Here is a 16272-nt window from a genome sequence, read left to right as displayed (position 1 = left end):
GTCTTTCATATTTCTTTAATCATATTTTATTGGACTTATTTATATGTATTTTAATAAAATCCTAGAAGTGCTTCACATATATTACTCCAAACCTTAAGAACTGTCTAAGGTACAGCATCAATTGAAATGCGAAACAATTCCTAACGTAAATATCTCCAGTTGCTAATATCCAGAGGGTACACGCTAGCCATTCTTAAGGGTGTATTCATCTTCGATAATTAGTGTTCTGTTTTTGTATTTCCTCGTTAGATGTATTCAGATGCTAAATATGACTGGAGCAACAATTTGATGTAAGTGAAATAACTTCATGCCATACACGCTTACGAGTAAGTTCAGAACCTTCATTTTTCTTTTCCTTCGTAATTTTGCTTGCATCGCGATACAAAATGATCCTATCTCAATAGAAAGTTTTGCTTCGTGGCTGTAACTAATGTTGTGATCGAGTGAAACCTGTGTGAAGATTAGTAGTTGCGTTCGTAGGGTGGCACGCACTTCTCGTTCTCTCGTGCTCCATTACAATGTAAACGTTTATTCTAGGATGCAAGCGACTGGGAGTGAAAACGGTCGTATTATCGCCGGAGGTAAAAGAGGCTTAAGATTTTGTATACGATGGTCGTAGTCCTTTCAAAAACTCACTGCGCCGTACCTTGTCGTACTGCAACCTAACGTGATGTATTTCAGCGCGAACCTGCATGCAGTATTGCTGTGGTAACATGGAACGTTGAAATAAATACATGAAGAAAGCTGCCAGTTTAACTTACTTCGAACAAAGCCTATTGTTTCAGTACAGAGAGGGTATAACTGATCGTGACAAGATTATCGAAGCTGGTAAAATGAACATAAAGAGTGGATTGTTAGCAGTGTTATTTGGCGTATATTTTCTAACTACATTCAGAAACAGAAAACTGGTTCACCAAGCAAATGATGTTAGATTACCTGACGTAAATGAAAGAATGTTGGCTACAGTCGTATTGCTATTTCTGCTTTACGTATTACGAAGTAAATTGGTTTTAGTCGAGAATTACCCTGCTTTACTAAACTGATGAGTAGCAGTCGAAAATAAGTATTCGAAAGAAGTGCAAATTAATGAAGGTAATGAATTAATGCAGACACTGTTTTGAATGAACGTACAGTTTCAAGTAGTCTTTCTGTTTGCCGCGCGGGGTAGCCGCGCGGTTAGGGGCGACATGTCACTAATCGTGCGGCCTCTCCCGCCGGAGGTTCGAGTCCTCCCTCGGGCATGGATGTGAGTGTTGTCCTTAGCGTTAAGTTAGTTTAAGTAGTGTGTAAATCTAGGGACCGATGACCTCAGCAGTTAGGTCCCTTAGGAATTCACACACACAGTCTTTCTGTTTGCCAAGAAAATATCGAACACACAGTTGGTTTTCAGACACAAATGCTTATTTATGGGCTGTCCACTTTCTGCCTGGTTCTACTTGTACATCATAACTATAGTGCTGCAGATAAGCTGTTAACTGAATAACAGTGTAGCCACATGTAACTTAAATGTACCATATGATAGATTATTAATTGTGAATTTTACTTTCCTTGAAAAACGTCTGTGACACAGTGATATCATGTAGCCTCTGCGTCACATTTCGGTATTTAGAATGCAAACAGAGTGTCAAGATATGTAATAACAATATTATATGGTAAAAGTGAATAAACTGTTTTGAGAAAAGCATTAGCTAACGAAAGAAACAGAAATGAGGTACATTACACAAACTGTGCTTGTGCTGACTTTCTAGTGGTCCCGTAGTCGACGGGACAACAGCTCTTACTCTTCGTGCTGCTTAGTGTGCATGCGTTTGCTATCTTATAGTTTACGAAAATAGCATGTGTCTGGCTTTCAGTAATGTCTGTCTAGCTTGTGGCATATCAGCTAGAGCAGGGCTTTTCTGCTCGGCGGCTACATGTTTATTCCGTCAAATTCTCAGCTGCATCACGAGGCTGAGTCTCGGTTTCAATCTTTCCCGCACAGGAAATTGTCATATGGCTGTCGGAAAATGAACCTTATCCGTTTCCATCGCTACCCAGCAACGAAAATCCTAAGACCACTGTGATGTCAGGGAAACAGTAATACCTTTGCCTGTCCAGCAATCCTTCGTGCTGTATCAGTGTCGGACGATAAGACGGACGTGCAGTATATACAGGGTGTTACAGAAAGGTACGGCCAAACTTTCAAGGAACATTCCTCACACACAAATAAAGAAAAGATGTTATGAGGACATGTGTCCGGAAACGCTTAATTTCCATGTTGGAGCTCATTTTAGTTCTTCCACCTACGCTCAATGGAGCACGTTATCATGATTTCATATGGGATACTCTGCCTGTGCTGCTAGAACATGTGCCTTTACAACTACGACACAACATGTGGTTCATGCACGATGGAGCTCCTGCACATTTCAGTCGAAGTGTTCGTACGCTTCTCAACAACAGATTCGGTGACCGATGGATTGGTAGAGACGGACCAATTTCATGGCCTCCACGCTCTCCTGACCTCAACCCTCTTGACTTTCATTTATGGGGGCATTTGAAAGCTCTTGTCTACGCAACCCCGGTACCAAATGTAGAGACTCTCGTGCTCGTATTGTGGACGGCTGTGATACAATACGCCATTCTCCAGGGCTGCATCAGCGCATCAGGGATTCCATTCGACGGAGGGTGGATGCATGTATCCTCGCTAACGGAGGACATTTTGAACATTTCCTGTAACAAAGTGTTTGAAGTCACGCTGGTACGTTCTGTTGCTGTGTGTTTCCATTCCATGATTAATGTGATTTGAAGAGAAGTAATAAAATGAGCTCTAATATGGAAAGTAAGCGTTTCCGGACACATCTCCACAAAACATATTTTCTTTCTTTGTGTGTGAGGAATGTTTCCTGAAAGTTTGGCCGTACCTTTTTGTAACACCCTGTATATATCCGCATTAGCGGACACTAATGTCGTAGGAGGCCGCATGTCGAATAGTCTTTCCTGAATACTGAGTGTTTGCGTGTCTAGTCCACTCCTTCGTTTCTTCTGAGATATATCGAATAAAATAAGCACAGTTCTAGGCAGACTAGATATTAATCCATGTTCCAAGAAAAATTGAAGAGATTTTGTGCCCAGTAAAAGATCTGGTCACAGTTCTCCTGGAATTTGTAAAACTTCCTCTGAATGCTGTAGCAGTTACATCGTTCAGTCTGTACTTAAAATTTCATAACGCTGAACAAAGCACCGACGCCATATTTCATGTGGCGATTTTCACAAATCTGTTGGCGAACTCAGACAAATAAAACCTACGTTTATGTTTGATGAAACGAAGATCTTATCCCACGCATCTGAGCAGTGGTTTCTGTCATCAGTGAAGCCTTAGAGAACAGTATGTGCAACAATTATAACCGCGACAGCATCTACACCTGAAGTGGTGCATGGGAACGGGAGCTCGATACTGAAAGAGGACAAAGAAATACGGGGGCTCGATACTGAAAGAGGACAAAGAAATAAGCAGAGTTTTCCATCGTCAAATGGAATGAGTACTGCTACTGATGTTGTACTATAGCTATTGACGTCATTTCTGGTAGCATATAGAAGTTCTGTGAGTTCGTGGACATGATTCGGCCAACTACATCCGGAAGTACCTCGAGGTCTCTTAGTACGAAAGGTCCATCCTGATGATGACGAAAGAGAAAGTCAGTGACAGCTTGAATGTATAAACGAATCTGATGCGGCAAGAGAACCAAGAACATTTATCCAGTAATCTCTTTTATCCTACAAGATTTGTCCGTCCAATTGTCAATATGTTATCGAATATTTCCGTGTAATAGTAGCCTTGAAAGAATGTGTTGTTGCTCTTCGCTCATTTACTGATGTCTGTGTCCGAGCCTCTTGGGACAAGAGCATTAGATTGTTGCAAGAGCAAGTGAAACTGCCTCCCTGGACTCAACAATGGGTTCTGTGTGAATAGTGTACGAATGCAAGAGTTCATTTGTAATGGCCGTTTTGGGCGAAGATAGCAATGTGTTCCCATACAGATTTCCTCTTGTTGATTGAGGAACGAAGACTGATCTAGAAATAGATGCAGGCTTACAGATTCATATTCATAGTCGAAGGAAGAAGCAAAAAGTCTGTTATCGGTAGATCGACAGTTTTACGAATAATAAATCCAACTTTTTGTTGTTAATAATGAGCCGGTTTATGAACTTCACGGTTCGCGTATTACAAGACATTCTCAGTCTAGAAAGAAGGTACTGTAGTGCATCACAGAAGAGCGACGAGTTTTGCAGTTTATGGGCAACGGGTCGGTTTGGATTTATTGAGGAGGAGAAAATTAGAGACCTGATCTCATTTACTTAAATGGAATACGATCTGTGTTTAGAAAATAAGTTTCAGCGTAAATTCGATGGAAGACGAGGACCTTCTTAGATGTTTGATGGCGGTTTAAACTTTTAGTACCATGGGCTCCTGGATATGCTAAATTTCTCACTGCTACTACTGCATACTTAGTGATGTCTCTGTTATGATCTGTGATCGTCGACCTCCTCTGTGGGGGATGTTTGAATCTGTAGGGAGAGGTGTTGTTCTATCTTAGTTGGTTGTCGGAATTTCGTATTTTGTTGGCAGGCTTACGCCAGTTACAGGCAAGATAATATACGAGATTATCAAAACTGAGATTATATTTGTTACATCGGATAGCCCAGAGACAGAAGACACAGAATCGGACTGAGAAAACATTTCTGACTCACCTGCACGTACTTCTTCTCCAACTGACAGCAGACCGTCTGGCTGTTGTTACACAGCTCTACGTCGTTGTCCAGCGCCGTCGAATACTCAGACTGGAAAGGGAGGTTACTCTGAAACAAAGGAATAACATTTACTTTTACAGTACAATTATCACGTTAAACTAATTGTAGGATAAGCCGTTTCCAGGATCCACGTAAGAAATGGCTCACAAAATATTTGTTCGATGTATTTTTGAGTGTTGCTCGTGACTTTGGGACCTTACGAGATTGGGTTAATAGACGACGTAGAGAAGACCCGTCGAAGAGTTGTGTGTTTCGTCACGGGTTCAGTTAATTACCGCGAGAGCGTTGCGCAGTAGATCAACAAATTCCAGTGGCGCTTTCGGAATCTGCACTAATCTCACTAGATATTTTCATGTATTTTACAGCTATAAACACGCCTCTATCTCCGGCGTTCGACCTATCTTTGTGATATACCTTCTAACCAGAATTTAGAATCTCTTTTCTACTAACGTCTGGTTTCAGCCGGGCTTCTGCCCCTTGTACGATGTGGGAATTTTTACAGTTTGTAGGGGAGATTACATATGGGATATTTCCACAGGCGCTTCTGCAGTTAACTAACGCTATAATAACATTTTATTTCTCAGATATGCCATGGCGAAAGCTATCTTCTTTAATTAGTTTTGGACAGTATTCTTCCCGTATGAAATCATAACGTATCTAATAGGACCTGTGGAGAGATTTCTCCATCAGAAAGTCCCACACCCGCATGTCTTAGCTACTCCGATGCCCAAATAGCCGCTTCCTGCGTGTAATACACACCCGACCGGTAAAGTGAGGGGAGGGGGGCCGGACAACAATCCGCAATCAAGATCGTCATAGAATCGTCTGAATCTCTAATTTAAGCCTTCAATTCGGTACCAAACGAGAGGACTGAAATTGTTTCTGAGAAGGATGCAGCAAAACGTTAGCTCTGCTTCCACCTTGCCTTTACCAAAGCAAGCAGCCGCCAATACGAACCGAGGATGGCCTCCGAATCCAGGCGGCAGACGTCATTCGTGCCGACATGAGCCACGAATTGCAACTGGCTGCAGTCAGCGCGCTCGAGTACTGCCAGCAGAGCCTCCTCACATCTCGAGAGTGACACCCCGACAAGTAAATAGAGTGGACACTGGCTTTCTTTCCCGATCCGCCTGCTTTATCCCTAAAGGCCTGCATCGTCCGTCTCGCGCTGGAGTTCCCGCTGACACACAATTCCGCCCTCCGCGTCTGTTCGTGTCTTTCTCGAAGATCAGCCTCGGCCCAAAAAAAAAAAAGAGCCGTCCCGTGCTGGCTCAGATGTGAGACAAAAACTAAACAAAATTTAGTGTAATAAACACAAATTGATATTGCTGCTGGCACGTCTGCTGGACTCTGCGGCTGCGACTTGATTTAGTATAGTAAGTCCGAATGATTCCATCAGATCACTGAGGCCAACATGTTGTTAGTTCATGATTTTTGTCATAACGGAAGAAGCGCCACGATGGATGAAATTTTTGACACCATGAAGGTGGTTTCCAGGCTGCTCAATACATTTCTTTCCTTCAGTCTGTTGTTGTCTTGTTCGATTAATTTCGCTAACTATTTCCGATATCCATTCTGTAGTTCTGACATCCCAATGTCTCCTCACGTCCGACAATTCAGTACAACAATTGTAATAAAAAAATAGGTTAATAGGTTTCAGCAGGTTTAGGTCAGGCATATGCAGACCTTGAAACCAAAACTCCATTAAATTCAGTCATCCGAAAGTACTACTTACACATGAAATAACTAATATACTGTAGTTATAAAGCCCAGCAAATCAGTTACGTATTTGTCTGTGAAAACGAACAATGTGGACTACAGTCTTTGCTAAATCATGTTACTTATAAGAGTATTCGATAGAGTTAGACACTTTAGTTGGTGATGAAGGTTTAAGGCCTCTGAGTCGAATGTGAGGTTTTATACTGTGCTACAAATTTTTGCATCGTTGAAGTTGGAACTAGTGTTCAAGTACTTCCGAGAAAATGACGTAGTCATTCCAGTGATTCAAGGGATCGTAGAGTTTTCGACAATTGTATTGGCAGTGGTGAGTTTTTCTTCTTCCTTCGGTTTTTCACACTGAATCAAGTCAAATATATAAACTGAGTTTACTGAAATAAAAACAGATACTTCAATGGTAGACATAAATCTTTATTGATCAATCCCAAAAAAATAAAATTCCTCTCATGTTCAGAAAGAACAGAACACCTTGAACGACTAGAGATAGGACGTTCATATTCACAAAACATATACATAAGTACGTTTTGCAGAAATGATTAGCATTTAAACCATGGCGGCCCGCGGGTTAGATGTCAACACCGATATCGCGGAGCAACGCCATCTACCGATAACATGTGTCTGAGGCTCTCTTTGTCGCTATAAACCGAAGGTAATGGATCAGTTCGACTTGAGCAGACGTGCAGGATACCTCGCAGACGTATGCGCGAACCGTATCGTCAAATCAGTGAGTTTGTAAGAGGGCGCATCATTCGCATGAGAGAATGTCAGTCATCCATCCGGGAAATTGCTGCTCATGTGGGACGAAGTGTTCCGGCAGTGCAACGGGTGTGTACTGAATGGTTCACAGAAGGCCGTAGAACACGACGAGATGGGTCAGATTGCATCACACAGACGCCCCACCCTCCATTCCCGATGCATAATCCGAAAGGCGTTACAGGATTGATCTGTGTCCTCCTCGGCTCTGGAGCAACAGTGGAACACATCGTACACTATCAGAGGTGACAGTCCGTCGCCGTTTATTACGGCATGGCATACGTGTGCGTCGTCCACTTCTCCGCCTATCTTTGACGAATGTGCAGAAACATGCGAGACGGCAATGGTGTGCGGAACGACGCCACTGGGGTCAGGAATGGCATCAGACAGTGTTTTCGGACGAATCCAGGTTCTATTTGCTTGAAAATGATGGCCACATTTTAGTTCGCCGTAGACAGGGGGAGCGGCATCACAGTGACTGTATTCGCGCAAGACTTACAGCACCAACTCAAGGCCTTATTGTGTGGGGTGCTATTGATCACAACAACAAATCACAGCTGGTGCGTGTCCAGGGAACTGTGACCAGTGTGACCCACGTGAATGGCATCCTGCGAGCCGCGGCCATACCCTTTCTGTATATCACCCTAGATGTCATTTTTCAGAACGACAATGGATGACAACACGTTCCTTCTTGGTGTCACAGGATGTCAACTTTTTGGCGTGGACTGCCGGGCCACCAGACTTGTTATCAATCGAAAATGTGGCGGATATGGTGAAACGACGGGTACAGCGCTGTGACCCAGTGCCAACCATGACAGATGAACTATGGAACCAGGTGAATGCAGCGTGGATGGCTATACTGTAGAACACCATTCGCATCGATGCCATCACGCATGGAACAAGTTATCAAGGCCCATGGCGGACCCTGTGCTTACTAGGCAACGGGACACATGCTGAACCGAGGTGCCAATAATTTCTGGAGAACATGTTCATATACGTGTCCTGCGAATATGAACGTCCTATCTCTAGTCGCTCAAGGTGTTCTGTTTCTTCTGAACGTGAGTGTACGTATTTAATTTTTGTGGCTGTTGGCAGGTACACGTCTACAGCCCCGGTCAGCCATGAAATCTCTGCGCCACAATACCGTAGCACGCATCTTAAGGAGCTAAAACAATATCTACATCCCACTGATAAGGCGGAGTATCGTTCGGTAATTCGATTCCGGTGGGAACTGAAGTGTTGCGCCTGTGTCAAGCGAATGTAGATGAGTGCTTTAGCCATTCAGCAGGGGATCAATGAGGCGCTTAAGCTGCAATGTGTGAAGGGTATAGTTCATAGTAGAGGTGGTTCTGTGAGTTTTGGGAGTGTTTCCCGTTCCATCATTTGGCTTAATTTATTCAGGTCACTGTGAACGTTAGCCTAGATATGCCATACTTAGTGACTAAATGTTGCCCTTTCTTATAGATCTTCATGGCGAATATGTCCTGGACGCTCCCGTCTAGCCGGCCGGTGTGGCCGTGCGGTTCTAGGCGCTTCAGTTTGGAACTGCGTGACCGCTACGGTCACAGGTTCGAATCCTGCCTCGGGCCTGGATGTGTGTGATGTCCTTAGGTTAGTTAGGTTTAAGTAGTTCTAAGTTTTAGGGGACTGATGACCACAGATGTTAAGTCCCATAGTGCTCAGAGCCATTTGAGCTCCCGTCTAACAAGATGACAACAACCGTGTCCACAGGGCTGCACGCATGCGTTCCTGGTTTGACACATCTCGACTGCACCAAACTATCACCCGATATTAATTCCATAGGATACGTTTCAGACTATTTGGTACAGCGGGTGATACGTAGCAAACAACATCCCGACAATTTGGTAGCTTCAGGAGGTTTGATCAGTGATGGGTGGCTTGATATGAATATGACGTGCCTGGAGTAACTTCTGGAGTTTCTTCTAGGCCGAATTGTGAACCGATATCAACCCTAGGGGCAGTGTGAAGTATCCTACGGGTGAGTAATTCAAATGGCTCTGAGCACTATGGGACTTAACAGCTGAGATCATCAGTCCCCTAGAACTTAGAACTACTTAAACCTAACTAACCTAAGGACATCACACTCATCCGTGCCCGAGGTAGGATTCGAACCTGCCACCGTAGCGGTCGCGTGGTTCCAGACTGAAGCGCCTAGAACCGCTCGGCCACACAGGCCGGTGGTGAGTAATTGGTCGTCCAGTGTGCTTATATTGTAAAATAACACTCAAAGAGAAGGTTGAATCGATAGCCTTGGGCAGACCTGAGGATATCGTAAAGCGAATAATAACGTAAGCAATGAAGGAAGTACAGCAAATTTCATAGAAAACAAACCAACAAGCATTAGCGAGGACATATCGTAATCGGCATACGCTGAGGTGACAAAAATCATGGGATATCTCCAAATATCGTCTTGGACCTCCCTGTGCCCAGCGTAATGCAGCAACTCGACCTGACATGGACCCAATAAGCCTTTATAAGTACCCAGAAGAAATATTGAGCCCAGCTACCTCTATAGCCGTCCATAATTGCGAAAGTGTTGCCAGTGCAGGATTTTGTCAGCAAGTGATCTATCGATTATGTCGCATAAATGTTCGATGGGATTTATATCGGGAGATCTGACTAGCCAAATCATTCGCCCGTATTGTCGAGAATGTTCTTCAAATCAATTGTGAACAACCGTGGCCCGGTTACACTGCGCATTGTCCTACACAAAAATTTCGTCGATGTTTGGGAACGTGAAGTCGGTGACTGGATGCAAGTGGTCTCCTAGCGGCCGAAAACAACCATTTGCAGTCAATTATCAGTTCAGTTGGACCATAGGGCACAGTCCATTCCATGTAAACACAGCTCATCCGATTATGGAGTGCGACCGGGGTGGCCGAGCGGTTCTAGACGCTGCAGTCTGGAACCGCGCGATCGCTACGGTCGCAGGTTCGAATCCTGGAATGGATTTGTGTGATGTCCTTAGGATAGTTAGGTTTAAGTAGTTCTAAGTTCAAGGGGACTGATGACCTCAGAAGTTAAGTCCCATAGTGCTTAGAGCCATTTGAACGCAGAGAATCTTATTCACAAATATTTGAGTGCCGCAGTAAAATTTGATAAATTCAGAGGCGTACAATAGCACAATCAGTACCTTCTCACACACACTGTACGGTTTCTTGCGGAGTACAAGAGTACTGCAACAGGAAGCACTGGATGCGAGCTGAGGAGGATAGGGGTTCAAATCCTCGTCCAATCACCTACATTGTCTAGTATTTCCCTAAATCTACAGTGGTGAATGTCGGGACGATGCCTTTGAAAATAAGATGGCATATTTCCTTCTCCATTCTCAAACTTATGCTTCCGCTCCTTCTGTATGTATCTTAAACACTAAATTGTATCATAAACACTAAATTCCTTCCTTTCTTCACTATTTTCGAATGAGTAATAGAACTTTGACAAAAGAGATTTTGGCTTACTTATATAAAACAAAGCATAAAATCCACGTACAATTTTGACGATAAACGCTGATCTGATCCGAAATTAAACAGATGCGAACATTAAGCGATTGTTTGCATATTTTTAACAAAAGGACACTTAATGATAAATTTTTAATTTTATTTGCTGGTTTTAGCTTTCTTTGATCGTACAATGATTCAGTTAATTACAATGAAGCAGGGAATCGGAAATGTGCCATTTTCAAGAAATATATAGTACACCGTACTTCTTACTGTAGAACACTGGAGATGAAACGCTTACCTGTGGCCTGTGGAAAGGTGAATACTTAAATTTTACGTTTAAGAAATCTTCAAGCAGGAGGGTTTTACAAGCATACCTTCGTTTGACGGTCTCATAGACATCCGTATGGGGGAGATAGTAATAAGCTCCCTGAAAGAGCTGAAAACAAGTAAGACACCAGCTCGTTTTTCCAGAGAATACGCAGCGGCATTCGCCAATTAAATAGCGTTCATGGAGCCACCACCGGCTTCCACAGTACCTTGTTTATAGCCTGGATACATGGCTTTGTGGAGTCTGCACCACACTCGAACCCTACAACCACCTCTTACTAACTGAAATTGGGACTCATCTCACAAGGCCACGATTTTGCCGTCCCACATTGATTTCTGCTGTTGTTTCAAGCAGTGATGCTTATCTGTTAGCACTGTCAATTCTACGCAAACGCTGCTGCTCTCGGTCGTTAATTGAGGGTCGTCGGCCACTGCGTCGTCCGCGGTGGAATGAAATTTGGTATTCTCAGCATACTCTTCACACTTTGCTCTCGGAGTATTGAATTACCTAACGGTTTCGGAAATGGGATGTCCCATGATCTTAATTCCAACTCCGATTCCGAGTTTAAAGTCTTTTAATTCCCGTCGTGCGCCATTATCTCGTTGGACACCATTCCACATGAATCACATGAGTACAAATGTCAGGTTCGCCAATGCACTGCCCTTTTATACCTTATGTATGCGATAATACCGCTATCTATATTTGTGGATATCGTTATCCCATGATTTTGTCACCTCATTGTTTCAACCTCCCCTATTTGCTAGTCTATCATTTATCCCTGGCCAACGAAAGAGGCTTGTCATGCAGGATCTCATCAGACACTATATGTAAAACAAATTAACAAATGAGCACACAGAAGCAATCATCCCAAAGTACACCATGTTTTACCAAATATTACTTATAAATTCTCTATTTCTGCTTCATTTGATGATTTTTCAGTATGTGTTGTTGTTGTTGTTGTGGTCTTCAGTCGTGAGACTGGTTTGATGCAGCTCTCTATGCTACTCTATCCTGTGCAAACTTCTTCATCTCCCAGTACCCACTGCAGCCTACATCCTTCTGAATCTGCTTAGTGTATTCATCTCTTGGTCTCCCTCTACGATTTTTACCCTCCACGCTGCCCTGCAGTACTAAACTGGTGATCCCTTGCTGCCTCAGAACATGTCCTACCGACAGATCCCTTCTTCTGGTCAAGTTGTGCCACAAACTCCTCTTCTCCCCAATTCTATTCAATACCTCCTCATTAGTTATGTGATCTACCCATCTAATCTTCAGCAATCTTCTGTAGCACAACATTTCGAAAGCTTCTATTCTCTTCTTGTCTAAACTATTTATCGTCCATGTTTCACTTCCATACATGGCTACACTCCATACAAATACTTTCAGAAACGACTTCCTGACACTTAAATCTATACTCGATGTTAACAAATTTCTCTTCTTCAGAAACGCTTTCCTTGCTATTGCCAGTCTACATTTTATATCCTCTCTACTTCGACCACCATCAGTTATTTTGCTCCCCAAATAGCAAAACTCCTTTACTACTTTAAGTGTCTCATTTCCTAATCTAATTCCCTCAGTATCACCCGACGTAATTCGACTACATCCCATCGTCCTTGTTTTGCTTTTGTTGATGTTCATCTTATACCCTCCTTTCAAGACACTGTCCATTCCGTTCAACTGCTCTTCCAAGTCCTTTGCTGTCTCATAGAGCATTGTTACTTATAAGTAGGATTCCTACCCCATTTTTCTTTCAACAATTAACATTTCCGTTTCATTTTATACACTCCTGGAAATGGAAAAAAGAACACATTGACACCGGTGTGTCAGACCCGCCATACTTGCTCCGGACCCTGCGAGAGGGCTGTACAAGCAATGATCACACGCACGGCACAGCGGACACACCAGGAACCGCGGTGTTGGCCGTCGAATGGCGCTAGCTGCGCAGCATTTGTGCACCGCCGCCGTCAGTGTCAGCCAGTTTGCCGTGGCATACGGAGCTCCATCGCAGTCTTTAACACTGGTAGCATGCCGCGACAGCGTGGACGTGAACCGTATGTGCAGTTGACGGACTTTGAGCGAGGGCGTATAGTGGGCATGCGGGAGGCCGGGTGGACGTACCGCCGAATTGCTCAACACGTGGGGCGTGAGGTCTCCACAGTACATCGATGTTGTCGCCAGTGGTCGGCGGAAGGTGCACGTGCCCGTCGACCTGGGACCGGACCGCAGCGACGCACGGATGCACGCCAAGACCGTAGGATCCTACCCAGTGCCGTAGGGGACCGCACCGCCACTTCCCAGCAAATTAGGGACACTGTTGCTCCTCGGGTATCGGCGAGGACCATTCGCAACCGTCTCCATGAAGCTGGGCTACGGTCCCGCACACCGTTAGGCCGTCTTCCGCTCACGCCCCAACATCGTGCAGCTCGCCTCCAGTGGTGTCGCGACAGGCGTGAATGGAGGGACGAATGGAGACGTGTCGTCTTCAGCAATGAGAGTCGCTTCTGCCTTGGTGCCAATGATGGTCGTATGCGTGTTTGGCGCCGTGCAGGTGAGCGCCACAATCAGGACTGCATACGACCGAGGCACACAGGGCCAACACCCGGCATCATGGTGTGGGGAGCGATCTCCTACACTGGCCGTACACCACTGGTGATCGTCGAGGGGACACTGAATAGTGCACGGTACATCCAAACCGTCATCGAACCCATCGTTCTACCATTCCTAGACCGGCAAGGGAACTTGCTGTTCCAACAGGACAATGCACGTCCGCATGTATCCCGTGCCACCCAACGTGCTCTAGAAGGTGTAAGTCAACTACCCTGGCCAGCAAAATCTCCGGATCTGTCCCCCATTGAGCATGTTTGGGACTGGATGAAGCGTCGTCTCACGCGGTCTGCACGTCCAGCACGAACGCTGGTCCAACTGAGGCGCCAGGTGGAAATGGCATGGCAAGCCGTTCCACAGGACTACATCCAGCATCTCTACGATCGTCTCCATGGGAGAATAGCAGCCTGCATTGCTGCGAAAGGTGGATATAAACTGTACTAGTGCCGACATTGTGCATGCTCTGTTGCCTGTGTCTATGTGCCTGTGGTTCTGTCAGTGTGATCATGTGATGTATCTAACCCCAGGAATGTGTCAATAAAGTTTCCCCTTCCTGGGACAATGAATTCACGGTGTTCTTATTTCAATTTCCAGGAGTGTATTTCTACTACCTGGTTTATTATCAGTCTTGAAATTTTTTTCTCTGTATAAATAGAGAAACAAAATCTTTACCAAGAGTTCCTAAGAGACAAGTCATGTTAATATTATAATAGATATACGTCTGTGCTAATGATTCAGTTGAACTTCAGCACGACGGTGCTAATTCTAGAATTTAAAGAGGAGTAACGCAAGGGAAATTCCAAAACTATGCCACGGGTAGTATTCAGATTCTTAAACATGTAAAATGAAGAAGGAATAGATTTTCAGAGATCATATGTGAACCACCTACGCGTTATGGATAACATTATCGTCTTTTCCTCTGGTGTAGATTAATCTGAAAAAAGCTGCGACATCGTCGCGAAAAAACGCAGTGACCCGTATATGTCATAAGTTTCCTTTAATTTACGTCTATGGTCACAATCTTTTTTGTTTAACAGATTACCGGTTTCGGTCTTTAATGACCATCATCAGATCTGCAGCAAAAATGGGAAAAATATAAATACACTCGCAAACTGTATACAGCTTAAGAACAATACATAGAGCACATTGAAAATTAGTACTGACAAAATTTACATTTGTGCGCTTTAAATATGAAGAGGCATACCTGTTTCATAAAAACAAAGTCCTAATGTACTGCAGCCATAGCGGCATCGTCAAATGTTAAATGCAAAATCAGCACCAGCATAGTCACATACATATAAATCACATCACATGCACGAGTCATGTTGTCAGTAAAACTACTGTTTAAAACAAGCTGCCGTACAGTAGCCACAAGATGTTTGTGTTCTAAGTTCACCAGATGTCGCTAATGTCGACATACACTAGTTTTCAATAATTAATTGAAACAGCGAAAATAAAAGGGGGATACAATAGTTAAAGACTGCAATAAGCTTATAAAGTACAAAAGGTGTTACAGTAATAAAAAGCAATAAAAAGAAGAACACGACAAAAGTAATATATTTAAAAAGACGAAGAGTTAAAAAACAGTGGTTGACATATGCTCTAGTGCCAATATTCTAGACAATGACATAAATATTAAAGACTATTGATATTGAACCGGGTAATATTAAACAACATAAAACAAATCGCTAAAGGAGCCACAAATGAAAGAAAATATAGTTCTGCACATAATCAGTGCCCTCTGTAAGCGCAAACGCCAGGATTCCGCACAGGCGGGAAGTAGTTGGAGTTCTTAATCTGTATACAGTTTGCGAGTGTATTTATATTTTTCCCAGTTTTGATGATCATTAAAGACCGAAACCCGTAATCTGTTAAACAAAAAAGATTGTGACCACAGACGTAAATCAAAGGAAACATATTTGAAGGTAGACTTGGAAGTCAATTACAGTAAGACTAAATTGGAGTACAACAAATGAAAATAAAACAATACAAATTAAGAATGAATACACAGATAGAGTTGGTGACTACTTTTATTTAGGACAACCGAAAAGAACAATAGGCTGGCCAAGGAAGCTAATAAACGTACGGCTAAAAATGGCCTCGTGTCCTTTTCGCAAATTAATTACGGATTACGAAGAAAAGTCGTGATCTGTGTGATTCGTAAGGCGAGCAGAAAGAAAGCGAGTACTCACGGCTTGGTGCAGCGCAGGGCGCAGGGCTTGCGCCAGCTTGGCCAGCCCCTTGGCATATTCGGCGTGCAGGTAGGAGCGCTTATGCACGTAGGCGGCCAGCTCCTTCGCGTGCCGCGCCCACGCCTTAGCGCGCTGCAGCAGCTGCGGCACGACCCGCTCTCCACGGAGCTGCGCCTGCAGCCGCCGCGCGCTCAGCAGCGCCCCGCCGCCGGAGTCACCGTCCCGCACGTCCTCCAGCGACTGCAACATCGCACGTAACATCTCTGGCCAGTCAAAGATGTTATTCGTGCAGGACCTTATAAGACACCAGATGTATAATACACTCCTGGAAATGGAAAAAAGAACACATTGACACCGGTGTGTCAGACCCACCATACTTGCTCCGGACACTGCGAGAGGGCTGTACAAGC

General features: G+C 44.0%; 1 protein-coding gene across 1 annotated transcript in view; it reads right to left on the bottom strand.

Moving 5' to 3' along the window:
• LOC126249185 (rho GTPase-activating protein 45-like) overlaps positions 1 to 16272 on the bottom strand; it is a 607616-nt gene that overhangs the window by 126451 nt on the left and 464893 nt on the right. Inside the window, exons 6-7 of the mRNA XM_049950840.1 lie at positions 15863 to 16102; positions 4728 to 4835 (exon numbers count right to left, since the gene is read on the bottom strand). Coding sequence (XP_049806797.1) covers positions 4728 to 4835; positions 15863 to 16102 — 348 coding nt within the window. The remainder of the gene's footprint in view (positions 1 to 4727; positions 4836 to 15862; positions 16103 to 16272) is intronic.

This window comes from Schistocerca nitens, chromosome 3, assembly GCF_023898315.1.
Source record: "Schistocerca nitens isolate TAMUIC-IGC-003100 chromosome 3, iqSchNite1.1, whole genome shotgun sequence".
NCBI classification, from domain to species: Eukaryota; Metazoa; Arthropoda; class Insecta; order Orthoptera; family Acrididae; genus Schistocerca; species Schistocerca nitens.
The sequence above is the reverse complement of the archived record's forward strand: the minus strand, read 5'-3'. Positions and strand labels throughout refer to the sequence as shown.